We start from the raw sequence: 14,436 nt of genomic DNA, 5'->3' as shown, positions 1-14,436 counted from the left end.
GCACTGCGTAAAGTTTTTGTTGTTGTGAAAAAATATATTTATTTATTTATTATTATTTTTTTATTAAATTCATAAGCGCAGTACGTGAACGTATATTTGGTTAAAATGTTTACTAATTCTTAATTTAATTTGTTACACATTTTCATTCAATACTTACAGCATAACCTAAATAAATATTTGACATTCTGCTTTTATAAATTTATATATTAAAATTATTTTAAAAGTATATTTTAACTAAAAATGCAAATTATAACCTATAAATTACAAATGCATACAATGGGCAACACTCAACAACTATTTATGGCAAATATAACGGTATAATATTCGAAAAAATGTATAACTCCTCATTGCAACAACATGTGTATAGTATTTTGGAACCAACATAAGTATTATGTTGCGCTCAGAATTTACTTTTTTTTTTAATTAATTAATTAAATAAATAATTTAAGTCAATTAATTAATGAACGTTGCAAGACCGTGAACGTGAAATTGTGTCGTATGTTGTGCATATACTTATATTCGCAGGGTGTAATTTTAGTTTGGCGACGAAAGCGTGTTTGCAAAGCTTATTTTTCTAAATATAAAATTTAAATAAAAATTTATTACAATTTAAGAAATATGTAATTAAAATATTAAAAAATAAAAATTTAAAATTCGTAAAATAAAATTCAAAAAAAATTAATAATTTCAAGACTACAAAAACCAAAAAGAAAAAAATTAAAAATAAAATTATAAAATTTAAAATTTAAATAAAAGTTTAATAATATTAAAATGTAAGAAATATGTTTGTAATTAAAATTATTAAAAAACAAGAATTTAAAATTTATAAAAAAACATTCAAAATTAATAATTTCAAAATTACAAAAACAAAAAAATTAAAAAGTTTTGAAAATACAAAAGTTGAAGATATTAAAATAATAATAATTTCAAAAGTAAAAATAAAAAAAATTTTAAGAAAATTTATTATAATATTTATAAATATATAATATAATAAATTTATATTAATACAAATTAATTTTTTATTGATAACTATCAATTTTAGTTTTGTAATTTTGAAAATATTAATGTTTTTAGTTTTACAATTTTTATTTATTGAAAAATTAATTTTTTTTTCATTTTAATTTTTAAATAATTTTTGTAATTTTTAATTTAAAAAACTGTATTTTTGTTCTATTAAAAATTTAACGTATTTTTGTAATTTTGTAATTTTGGAATTGTTTAATTATATAATTTTTTTTAATATTTTTTGTAATTTTAAAATTATTAAAATTTTTTAATTTTTTTTTATTGAATATTTAAAGTTTTATTTTTTTAATATTCAAATCGTTTAATCATTTTCATTTTTTTTTGTAATATTTTAAATTATTATTATTTTTTATTTAAAAAAAGTTAAACATAAAAAAAAATATTTTTTAAATAAAAAAATTTAATTTATTGTTTTTATTTGAAAATTTTTTTTTTTAATATTTGAGTTAATATTAAAAAATATTTAAATTCAAATGCAAAATTTTAACTCCAATAGTTTAAAGTTTAAACTGTATGCTGTAACATATTCATCTATTTATTACCTATTGGCAGCACTTGAAGTTGTTTACAAATGTTATTTATGACATATGGTGAATTTATATTTTTAACGCACCTCTCTTTTCATTTGGTATAAAAATGCACAAAATTAGTACTTTTATAAATTTTAAATATATTTAAATGCATTTTGAAATAGTAATAATAAGTATAATAAATATTTAATAAATTTCAGTTTAGGAACGTTGAAAATATTTCCTAAAAACACTAAAAATATAAAAAATATCATTGCTTGTTGAACTAACACAACGTTTTGTTGCTAGAAAAATGAATAAATTATTAATTATTTAAAAAAATATAATAAATGCTTCATATTACAAAAAATAAGAATAAATGCTTGATATTGCGAAAAATAAGAATAAATGCTTAATTATTTCAATAAAATATTAAATTAAAATTTCAATAACTGAATTTTGTAAAACACGCTTTCGCCAACAAACAAATTCTAAACGCGCTTCGTCTGTTTTCAGTTTTCAGTTTTTTGTTCTTTCATTTTTGTTTGCTAAAACTATTTTACACAAACTATTTGTGCGCACTTCTAGACGTTAAACAACTTGTTTTCGAAATACGAACATACATACAAACATACTGTTGCTCTTTAAAAACACAATCTAAGCTAAACTACACAACAACAACAATGCTAGTGTTGAAATTAGTTATAGCAATTTTATAATACATATACTCGTACACTTATTTAGGGTTAAGGATTTGGTTGTGGCCGATTTTTCGCGCTAATCATTTACTAACAAAGTGTTTTTGTTTTGCTAAAAGCGGCAACACAACAACTAATGCTAATTTTCATTTGCTTTTTTGGTGTTTTCATTTTTTTTTGTTGTTGGGAATTTTTGTGTGTTGCACACAATTATTATTATAAATCCGCCGCGCTGCTGCCACACTGCCCTCCACTTAACGCACAAGTACACGCTCACATTGCGGTTGCTTAACACTGCCGTCCGCCGTCGCCGCCAATGGGGATGCCGCCGCCGGACTGCCACGCGTTGTTTCATTGTCGCAACAACAATTTACCAACTATAAGCCGCCGCTGCAGTCGCATGTTTACCGTACGCTTCCGTAGAGGGAGGGGAAAATTTTTATGACGTCTCTAAAAATCATACTTTGAACGTTTTCTCGCGCCGCTGCTGTCTGCTCGACTGTGTGATGCCACCGTTGGCGAGATGTGTTTGATGATGACCGCCGGTGTTGTTGCTGCTGCCGCAAAGCGCGGTGTCGTCGCAGGCATAGGTGGCAATGCGATGATCGCTGCGCGAGCGTTCACGATCGTGTGTACGCTCACCACGATGTTCGTTGCCGCGATATTTACCGCTACTGCCGCCACCACCAGTTGCCTGTTGCAATTGTTGCTGCAATTGTTGTTGCTGTTGTGAGCGTCGATTGCCCAGTCGTTGCAGTTCGTAGTCACGCGCATCGGCCACGTCGAATGTGGCGGCACGTTGGTGTTTCAGTGCTGAAGGGGCAGCGGCGCCAGCGCGTGATGAGCTGTGACGATGATGCGCATCACGCTCGCGCTCACGTTCTCTGTCGCGCTCGCGCTCGCGTTCACGATCACGATCACGTTCGCGTTCTCTGTCGCGGTCGCGCTCGCGCTCACACTGAGTCTGCGTCTGTGCTTGCGCCGAGCCGTGATGATGATGATGGTGGGCCTCATATTGCTCGGGACAGTATTCATCGTATTCGTGTTCGTCACAAGTCGTCATTGTCGTCGCAGCAGTTGTTGCGATTTTGGCAGTGGCTGTCTGACTGTCGCGCGTCGTCGTCATTGTTGCGGTGCTCACGCTCGCCGCGGAACGATGCTTCTTCGGCGGCAATGGTATGGGTGGTGGTGCAGCAGCCGTTTGTGCGGCTGCAGCTGCTGCGGCTGGTGGCGCAACTGTTGTGGGACACGTTGTCGTACGCCGCACAACATCCACGCCGCCACCGCAGCAGGCACACTCCTACAATTCGGTCACCGAGTAGAGATCGTTGTTGGCATGCGAGCCGCCGCGCTTTAGCGAGCGATAGTACAGCTGTTGCTGTTGTGCCTCAATTAAGTATTGTTGCTGTTGTTGTTGCTGCTGCTGTTGGTGTTTGCTACCGATAGCACCGTGATAGTTATTGTTGGGCGTGGTTGCAGCCGCATGCCGTTGCGCTTGCTGTTGCTGCAGCGTATACGAATCATAAGAGTGCTGCTTCTTCATGCCGCCGCCGCCGCCGCCACTGCTGAATTGTTGATCAATAAAAGCCATGCTGCTGCCAGCAGTGCGCGCATTATCGAGCGTTTCGGCGCGCCTGGGTCTTTCGTGACGTTCGGCGCGTTCACGCTCACGTTCTCGCTCGTAACTGTATGCGTTGCTTGCGTTTTGTTGCTGCCGCAAACTGGCCGATTTCGGCGGCAAAGTTTGCAGGTGATTGGCATTTAACGTGCCGCCCGCAGTCGAAGTGCTTATCTCGCGCGAAGCCTTCTTCTTCGGCGGCAACGATGGTGGTTGCTGCTGCTGCTGTTGTGCCGACGGCATTGCGGCGGTGGGCAGTTGCATTTTCTGTGCTTGTGGTCGTTGCAATGAACGATACTGATTCAGATTGGCCGCGCACAGTGGTTGTGGTGAGATTTTCGATTGCTGTGCCTGCTGCGGTATCTCCGGCAGTGGCTGATTGACTATCGAAGCCGGATTCAGTGAACGCTGTGGCGGTGGTCGCGGTGGCTCACGTGGTGCCGCTGTTGGCGGTGCTTGCTGTTGCTGCTGTTGTTGTTGTGCAACAACCATGTGTTGCTGCATGTGCTGTGTCTGCACCGCAGTCGGCTGCTGTTGCGTCTGCGGCTGATAGCCCGACGTCTCAATGCTATAGACCGCCGTGGGTGGCAGTATATGTGTCGTGGGCGGGTGGTGTTGATGCAGTTGTTGGTGCAGCGTTGGCTGCTGTTGCTGCATTTGTAGTTGTGTTTGTTGTTGCTGTGCTGCTTGCAGAGCGGCTAATTGCTGTTGTTGCTGCTGTAGTTGCAGTTGTTGTTGTTGCTGCTGCTGCTGTTGCTGTTGTTGTTGCTGGAATTGTTGTAACTGTTGTTGCTGCATCAACATCTGTTGCTGCTCTTTGGCATATGAACTGCCCACACCCGTAGTGCCCGGTATCTCGGTGAATGTGTTGGTGGTGCGCGGCTTTGGCGGTGGCAGCGGTGCTGGTGGTGGTGGCGGTTGTTGTTGTTGTTGCTGCGTCTGATGTGGCACAATCACTTCGGTCGTATAGGTTTGCGGTATGCAGTCCGGTTGCTGGCAGTAATCCTTCGATACGGTCGCAATGGAGGGTGTCTTGGCGCTGCGCAGATTCGGCGAAGGGCTGGCGCCCTTCAACGAGCCACCGTAGCGGCCAACATGTCGCAGCGTGGCACACTTATTTGCTGTGGCGGCAGCGACAATATTCAAATTATTATTGCCGCGCACCGCCTTCGGTCCAATACTAATATACTTCGGATCGAAACGATTGAAACTGTTATTAGTGACGTCACGTGGATCACGATCATCGTCACGATCCAAACCATTACCGGTGGAACGATGTACAGCTTGTGCGGACAATACGGAACGTATGGAGGAGCCAGCCGAACGTGGTAACGTAGCCGAAGCGAAAATATTCTTCAATGAGTTGGTCTGCTGTTGTTGTTGCTGTTGTTGATACTTGATGTGATTGCTAATGTTGTTGCTGCCGAGTATGTTAGCGTTGTTGGTGTTGCTGATGCCTGCATTTGTGTTGCAGGCAAGCGATTCTCAGTAAAAATCGCTCGATTCGAGAGTCTTACACTGTTTGCTGAGTGTAGCGTATTTGCCATTATTGGGACCGCTCAGATAACCGGATGTGTTCTGCTGATGATGCGATGGTAAACGGCCGAGTGTGTGATGGCCCGATCTGTGGGAAATGCGGAGGAAGAGCAAGAGTTAGAGAGGAAGAGGTGAAAGCAATAGAGGAGCTGCAGAGTTGCGTAATAGTGTTAGCTATGTGAAACGGTTTTAATATGAGCATAATTAGTAGAATAACGATCATATATTTATATACAAAATAGTTGTGTTATTTATGAGTACTTAAGTATATATACATAGGATAATTCGAAATGATTGTTTGTATGTAGCTATGTAAATGCATTTGTGGTTTTATGGTTTCAAAAATTTTAAGAAATAATATTGGTGCTTAAATAATTTTTCATAAGCCGGATAACGTGTTTGTGCGGAATTAATTAATTAAAATATTTTTTAGGTGCCAAAATGTAAAAAAAAAGTTTATACTATTATAAGAGACCTTTAAATATATGCTATCTAGTCTTCGGATAACTCGGATAAACTTAAAATGTGTTAGAAATAAATCTGGATCAAATAAACAAAACCCATAAAAAATATATAACACATATATTTCGTATAATCCGTATCAAATTATGACTAAATATCATAAAATCAGCAAAAAAAATTCTTATTCGTATACTACGGATACTCGGATAAGTTTAAAAAATGTCTTAGACAGCTGTATGACTATAAATATCAATAAATCATTTAAAACTGTCTTATCCGTATACCATGGATAACTCGTATAATATTCAAAAGTGTCTTAAACAGTCGTAAAACTGTAATTATCATAAAATCATTAAAAAATATATTATCCATGTGCTTCGAATAACTCGGATATGCCCCAAAAGTGTCTAAAACAGCCGTATGACTATAAATATAATAAAAATATTTAAAAAAAGTCTTATTCGTATACTACGGATAGCTCGGATAAGCATCAAATGCGTCTTAAGCAGCCGTATGACTATAAATATCAATAAATAATTTAAAAATGTCTTATCCGTATACCATGGATAACTCGGATAATACTCAAAACTGTCTTTAACAGCCGTATGGCTATAAATATCATAAAATCATTAAAAAATATATTATCCATATGCTTCGAATAACTCAGATAAGCACCAAAAATGTCTTAAACAGCCGTGTGACTATAAATATAATAAAAACATTAAAATATGTCTTATCCGTATACTACGGATAACTCGGATAAGTTTAAAAAGTGTCTTAATCAGCCGCATGGCAATAAATATCATACAATTATTAAATATTGACTTATCCGTACACTGCGAAAAACTCGGATAAGCCTAAAAGTATCTTTAATTTTAATTAATATAGAAAAAATAATAATTACTTATCCTTATAAGCTTTAAATGCGAATTGAAGTAATTTTTACCAACAAAATCAACTAGATACTACTTTCAATTTATGTCAGATGACCGAATACTTGCTTGTATAATTATAATTAATTTTTAAGCGGTTGCCTAAATTGTATATACAATAAATTATGTATCTATTGTATTAACGTAAGAACACGAGTTATCCGCGTTATCCGTATACTTAGGATAATTAAATTTTTTAGTTAATATCAATTATTGAGTAGTTTTATTACTATTTAATTAAAAAAATAGCTTATCCATGTTATCCGAAAGCACTGGATAACCTAAATTTTTGAAATTTTCCAAATTTAATTGTTAACTGACGATATATTAGTATTTTTCTGTTTATAATTTAACGCTATATATCGAGAATCCGTACAATTTCCCCTTTGTTTGATTGCATATTAATTAATTACTAATTTCCTACTAATATTATAATTGAGTAGACTTAATTAGCCGTCTTTGCGAGTTAAGCCCCCCAAAATAGGCTTTGGGCCGCACAAAGCCTTAAATAGGCAATATGCCAACTACCAAAATCTTATATCTGACTGCAGCTTGCTGATTATGCGCCAAACTGTGGTTAACTTGAGACAATGGGTAGCGGGAATTTGTCTACATAACAGCAAATATCTTTACGTAATGCGTGTGTGTGCATAAAATTATGCAATTGTACATATGCACAGATTTGAAGCCTTATTTACATATATATGTATATATGTATGTTTGTGTATATGTGTGCGTTTGCGCTATGCATATGCTGCTTGCAACTTTTCATTGGCCTCAGCTGTTTGGTTAATCCGCTTGCGAAATGATAATATTTTTACAAGTGTAAACTTTAAGTTGCCACAACAATAGTGCGTGTCTCTCTCTCTGGCTAGTGCATAACTATGCATATGCTTCGTTATTATAAATGACTTTTTGTCCGTTTTTTTTTGTTTTTATAATTTTAAATGCATTAAAGCTTTAAGGAAGGAATTTTAATTTATTATTTTACAGAAGGAAATTTGAAGCTGCGATTTTTTTTTAATTTTAATTTTTTGTAAATAAAAAATTATTGAAAATTTCAAATTAATTACAAAAATTATTTTGAAAAAAAAGGATTAAAAATTTTTTTTTTGTTGAAAAAATTTAAAAATAAGTAATATAAAATTTTTAGAATTATTATTTTGAAAATTTTTGAGAAATAATTAAAAAAAAAATTTTAAACATTTCAGAATTTTGAACAAAATTCGTTTAATTTAAATTGAAAAATATTTTGTTTAAAAAAATTAAAATTTACTTAAAAAATTATTTAAAAAATAAGTTATAAAAATTATTTTTGGAGAAAAAAAATTGAAATTTAATTTTAAAGTAAAATAAAATTTTTTCAATTATTATTTTGAAAATTTTTGAGAAATAATTTTAAAATTTTTTGTATAAAAATTTCAGAAATTTTGAACAAAATTCGTTAAGTTAAAAAATTATTTAGAAAATAAGTATATTAAAAATATTTTTTGGATAAAAAATTTAAAATTTAAATTTAATTATTTAATTTAATTTTTTAAATTTAATATTAATTTTTTTTTAGTTGTTACTCATCCAAACATTTTTAAAAAGAAGTAATATTAAATCTTTTGAATTTCTACTTCTATATTTTTATAAACACTTCCGAAAATTTAAACAAAATACGTTTAATCTAAATAAAAAATTAAAATTTACTTCAACAATTATTTAGAAAATAATAATACTAAAAATAATATCTTGATAACAAAATTTAAAACTTAACTGTAATATTTTAAAATTTTTAAATTTATTTAAATTTTTGAGAAAAAAAAAATTTTTTTTATAAACATTTCTGAAATTTTGAAAAAAAAATCCTTTAATTTTAATTTAAAGTTATTTAGAAAATAATAATGATAAAAAATAATTTTTGGATAAAAAAATTTAAATTTAAATTTAATTTAAATTTAATTTAAATTTAATTTAAATTTAATTTAAATTTAATTAAATTTTAATTTTACTTTTAATTTTAATTTTAATTTTAATTTTAATTTTAATTTTAATTTTAATTTTAATTTTAATTTTAATTTTAATTTTAATTTTAATTTTAATTTTAATTTTAATTTTAATTTTAATTTTAATTTTAATTTTAATTTTAATTTTAATTTTAATTTTAATTTTAATTTTAATTTTAATTTTAATTTTAATTTTAATTTTAATTTAATTTTTCTTTTAATTTGAATTTGAATTTGAATTTTATTTTTAATTTAATTTAATTTTTTTTCATCCATAAATGTTTAAAAGAAAGCCAAAACAAAATCTTTCGAAATCCTATTTTGACAATTTTTAAGTAAAAAAATTAATACTTTTATTATAAAAATTTCCGAAATTTTAAATTGATTTTTTAAATTTAAATTTTACTTATTTCAATTGAATTTTAATTTTATTTCAATTTTTTCAGCAAACTTTTTTTCCTCTTTCGACAATTTTTGAGGAAAAAATTAACTTTTTTATACACATTGTCGAAATTTTAAACAAAATTCCTCCTTCATTAAAGCATTATACAATATAAACACTTCTGTTTTTATTGTCTTGACATTTTGACTCTTCAATTTAATTATTTTAATCAAAAGCACAACGAAAGTGCTCTGGTGCGTATGAGTAACCTCGAATTTTTTCTCTGCATATGACTGCAAAAAGGTTACGTATACGCACAGTAGAGCACACAAATGTGTGTTTAAGTACAATAATGCTTTTGAAAATTAATCGTTGTATGCTCAAGCGTGATTAAGCGCAAATGCTTGTTGTTGTTTTGCTTATTTAACTTGAAAAACAAACTGGATTTATTTGTTAAAAAAATAGTATTAAATTCATAAAAAATCCCAGCTCTTAATACGCTTTAAGCTACCTGCGCTTATGCAAAATATTTGTCACTAATATGAGAGTAAACATTGTACTACACCCTGTGCTTAGATATTACTAATACGCCGTGGCAGCCTTCCATGCAAATTTAATTTATCGCAATTTCTATAGACAGCTGTTAATAAGCACAAATAAAAAAATATTTGCACATATATTTATACAAAACTACGTATAATGCTGTGTATTTGTAAATATAAGCAAATATTATTTGTGGTTGCAAAACAAAAACAAAAACGAAAAAATGCGCGAAATTGCATCAATTTGAAAATTATGAATATGTTTTATGCAAAATTATGCTAATTATGCGTAAAATGTTGTGAAATGTTGCGTAAAAACAAATATTTGTGTAACTGTGCTTGCTGTATTTGCATATTTACATACATACATATTTATTATAATAAATTGGTGCAATGTGAAAAATAAACTGACAAAACCTAATCTAATTTGAAATATGTCATATACTACGTGATTCTATTGTTTTTAATTTTAATGATTTGTATAAAATGATTATAATAAAATGAGAAAATTTAATTTAATGCAATTAAATTTGTTGCAATAATATAATAAATTTGATCATATTTTTTTAATACGTAATTTATAATTTTCGAAATTTAAAACAAATTTTTAACCATAAAAAATATATAAATTTTGTAAAAAATTTTGAAATTTACTAAAATCATTTTGTTCTATTTAAAACGACAAGAAAAAAAGTAAAATTTAAACCAAAATTGAACAAATTAAAATTAAAAAAAATACAACAATATTAAAAAAATATTAAATAATTTAAAAATCTAAATAATTAAAAAAAATATTTTTTTTCAAAATTCATTAAAATAAAAAATTAATTTAATAACCACTTAAAATATAGTTCGCTTATAGCCTTTTCACACAGCCAAATTAATTAAACAATTAAAATTTTAATTGAAAACCCAGTTTTTGCCCTTCATACTGCCGGCTACTCGATAATCGAGCAGCTGTTATACATATTTGTTTTTGCTTTTCATAAGTAGTTGGTATTTTTAGCAGCGCCATCTACCGTCGTGTAGCGTGAACAAAAACTCGCAGACAAAAAAGTATATATACATTGGAACTTCCATAACTCGAACTTCTATAACTCGAAGATCTCCATAACTCGAACACTGGAATTGGCAATAGCGTTTAGAAGCCAAATTCCATACAAATTTCCTTCCCTAATTCGAAGTTCTCCATAACTCGAACTCTTGAAGTGGCAATAGAAGTAAAATTTCATATAAATCGAACTTTTCGACCAGGACATTATACAAAATTTAAAATTTTACTATCAGTGAACAATTTTAAAAGAGTCTTTCTATATCGTACGAAGGTGAATAAATAATAATATAATATTACACTTATAGATTTCATAAATCATGTAATAAAGGCATGGGATACAGACGTCAAGAGCCAAACAGTGTATAAATCTATATTTTACAGCTTTTTGAAAATTTATATGTTTTAATGAAAATTCCATAACTCGAAGTCTCTCTAACTCGAAGTTTTTTTGTGGATATTCGAGTTAGAGAAGTTCCACTGTAATTACAAATACGGTATTTGTCGCAGAGTTGCATTTCATTTTCAAGTCGATTAAAATTCAATTAAAAAGTAATGCAGATTTTTTTTATGATAAATCGATGTTAATCGAGCAGAGACAGGTTAATTGATCAATTAGCTTTTGTGTGAAAAGGCTATTAATCAGCGTTTTAATCGAGCAGAGACCGGTAAATTGATCAATTAGCTCCTGTGTGAAAAGGTTATTACGATGCATAAACAAATTAATTTCATTCAATTATGTCTAATATTTTATTATAATTTTTGCTCGAAAAAAAAAAACTATTTAAAATTTTAATATTTTAAAATTTAAAAAATAAACACTAAAAAAAATAAATAATTTTCGTAGATATAAATATATACATATTTTCGTAATAAAATAATTTTTTTAATTAATTTTATTTATTATGTTATGCTATAAAAATTACTCGCATAAAATTATTAAAAAATTTAATGATAAAATTAAAATATTCAAAAAAATATTAAATAATTAAAAAAAATAATAATCTTTTTTTTTTTTAAATAAATTTATAATCAATTTCAAATAATAAATTTCATACAAAATAATTACTAGAAAATTACATATACAAAAAAATTTTACAATTAAAAAAAATTTATTGATCAATATTAAGATGAATTTAAAATAATTTTCGTAATAAAATCATTTTTTTAATTAATTTTATTTATTATGCTATGCTATAAAAATTACTCGAATAAAATTATTAAAAAATTTAATGATCAAAATTAAAATATTCATAAAAATATTAAATAATTAAAAAAAATAATAATCTTTTTTTTTTAAATAAATTTATAATAAATTTCAAATAATAAATTTCATAAAAAATAATTACTAAAAAATTACATATCCAAAAAAATTAAAAAAAAAAAATGTTCTAAGATGAATTCAAAAGAAATTCCTATACTTTAATAAAATCAAAATCAAAATAAATTAAACATTAAAAAATGTATAAAAAATATTTTCTAAAAACCATTTAAAAAATGTTTAGTTTAAATAAATATATTTATTAAAAAAAATTAAATAATATTAACCAATATTAAAATAAATTTAACAGAAATTCCCATACAGAACAAAAAAAAAACTTTTACACAAATATAATTAATTCTTTATTCAAATATATATATTGTTTAATTATAAAGTGCGATTTTCATAAAATAAAGATAAAAGTTGAAAGAAAATTCTATATATATTTAATAATATTTTTAATAAAAATATATTGTAAATAGCTGTGTTGATTTAATTTTGCTGAAGTCGAATTTTTTTAATTTCTTTAAAAATAAAATAAAAAATATTCAAAAAAAAGTCAAAATTATTTTTTCGTTAAATGAAAAGCAATAATAATAATTCTATGCAAATAAAATATTTGACAGTTAAGCTCAGATCCCCGAGCGAGAATTTAAACGTTATTTATTGTGGTAAAATAGAAAAAAATTAAAAAAAAATCGCAAAATTTAATTACACACTAAGCAAATATAAATCAACTGTTTACGCGGCAAATATTTCATATGAAAATATAAAAACTTTAAATGCCTAAAAAATTAAGTAAATACTCCGACTCAAAATAATTATAATAAATGCCATTCGAGTGATAATGGAAATAATGCAATCAAGCGCTAGTTAAGTGGACAAAAAGCCAAAAAAAAAAAAAATAATACAAATGAAAATGAAAAATAATAAAAAAAAATAAAATGAAATCAATAAAAACCATGCCTTGTGCCATGCACCACAACATCATAGCCCGGCGGTGGCGATGGTGATGCCTTCCCACCGGCACTGCCGCCAGCTGTCAGACGGCCGCCCATTATGCCGGCAGCTGTGCCGACCATGCCGATGGCGGTGCCAGTGTTTTTGCTGTTGACAATACCAACACCACCACCACCACCAATGCCAGCGTTAGCGTTAGTTCTATGTGGATGATTGTTGTATTGTAGTGTGGTTGTTGTAGTTGTAGATGATGATGTAGCGACGAACCCTGTTCTCATTCCAGCGGTGCCATTGCGATGTGAGCCAAGCGTACCGCTGCTGCCAATGCCGCCAACGCCAGTGCTAGCGCCTAAGCCATGCGTTGCCGATTGCTGATGGTGCGGTAGTGTGCGATTCATGGTGCCCGTATGCAGTGGTGCGGTGGGTGAAATGCTAGCGCTCGGTGCGTTCGATGGGAAAAGCGGCGTGGTTTCAGACTTATCAATATGCAGTGAGCTGGGTCTAAAGCGAGCGAGAGAGAGCGTGAAAGAAAACAAATAAACACACACACATAAAGAGAGAAATTGGTTGGGGGAGAGAGATATTTAAAGTTAGAAAGATAAAGTTAGAGTTAGAAAGAGAGAGAGAGAGTTCAAAATAGAGAGAAATTTAGATAAATATAGAGTAAGAGAGAGATTTCGTAAAAATATAGCAATTAAATTATTGCAAACAGTGTGTGAAGAGAAAGAGCGTAAATGAGAGCAAAGATATTTGAAAATTGTACACACGCAAAAAGCGTTCAAAAAACAGGAGTTAATGTTTGAAAATAGTTTTAAAAAGTGTAGAAAAATTCAAAAAAAGTTAGAACAAAAAACTATTTACACAAGCGTGTCCATTAAATTCGTTTTATCAGCCTTATTGGCACTTTTTTGCACTTACCGTTTGCTCAAGTAGATCCAAGCATGCGAATCGGCATACACCAAAATGGTGAGCAGAAACGATGTCAATAGTCCGGCGACCATCATCAAGCTCAAACCGAGTAGACCGCCACTGCAGAGGCCGTGCAAGGCATCGGCATAATGCCGATCGATGGCACGACGATCGAGCGTTGCCGAGAGTACAGTCAAATTACGTTTTGTCTCCTCGAGATCATTCTCCATGGCCTCGAGCGTTTTGTGCACATCGATGCGGGGATACGTCTCTTGGCTCATGCTGAAGAGAAAAAGTATTAGAGAGAGAGAGAGAGAGCGTTTATTATAAACGTGCTACATAACGGTTTTTGTTGACTTTAAGTAAAATAACAGTAAATTTTCTTTCACTTACCGTTGTATTAGATAAATGGAGTCACGCGCACGTTCCACCAAATCACGTGACTCGTTCAAACGCAATATGAAACGATTACGCAATGTACCGCAATTGAGAAAATACACATATGGACTGCGCTGTAATGAGATAATGTAAAAGAGAGAGGATATTAGTGGGTTTTAAA

At 30.4% G+C, this 14,436-nt stretch overlaps 3 protein-coding genes across 5 annotated transcripts in view; 1 reads left to right on the top strand and 2 right to left on the bottom strand.

Moving 5' to 3' along the window:
• The window catches only part of LOC105216730 (uncharacterized), a 230,424-nt gene that overhangs the window by 6,246 nt on the left and 209,742 nt on the right, over positions 1–14,436 (top strand). The window lies entirely within an intron of this gene.
• Positions 1,459–3,364, bottom strand: LOC114804505 (pre-mRNA-splicing factor 38B). Its single transcript, XM_029043171.2, has one exon. It carries the CDS (start codon positions 3,357–3,359, stop codon positions 2,691–2,693), a length of 669 nt encoding a protein of 222 aa, XP_028899004.1. The 5' UTR covers positions 3,360–3,364; the 3' UTR covers positions 1,459–2,690.
• Positions 3,516–14,436, bottom strand: part of LOC105216729 (protein tweety-2) — a 161,344-nt gene continuing 150,423 nt past the window's right edge. Inside the window, 4 exon segments of the mRNA XM_054230858.1 lie at positions 3,516–5,475; positions 12,975–13,469; positions 13,887–14,159; positions 14,271–14,389. Coding sequence (XP_054086833.1) covers positions 3,534–5,475; positions 12,975–13,469; positions 13,887–14,159; positions 14,271–14,389 — 2,829 coding nt within the window. The 3' untranslated portion in view covers positions 3,516–3,533.

This window comes from Zeugodacus cucurbitae, chromosome 5 (assembly GCF_028554725.1).
Source record: "Zeugodacus cucurbitae isolate PBARC_wt_2022May chromosome 5, idZeuCucr1.2, whole genome shotgun sequence".
Classification (NCBI taxonomy): Eukaryota; Metazoa; Arthropoda; class Insecta; order Diptera; family Tephritidae; genus Zeugodacus; species Zeugodacus cucurbitae.
The sequence above is the reverse complement of the archived record's forward strand: the minus strand, read 5'-3'. Positions and strand labels throughout refer to the sequence as shown.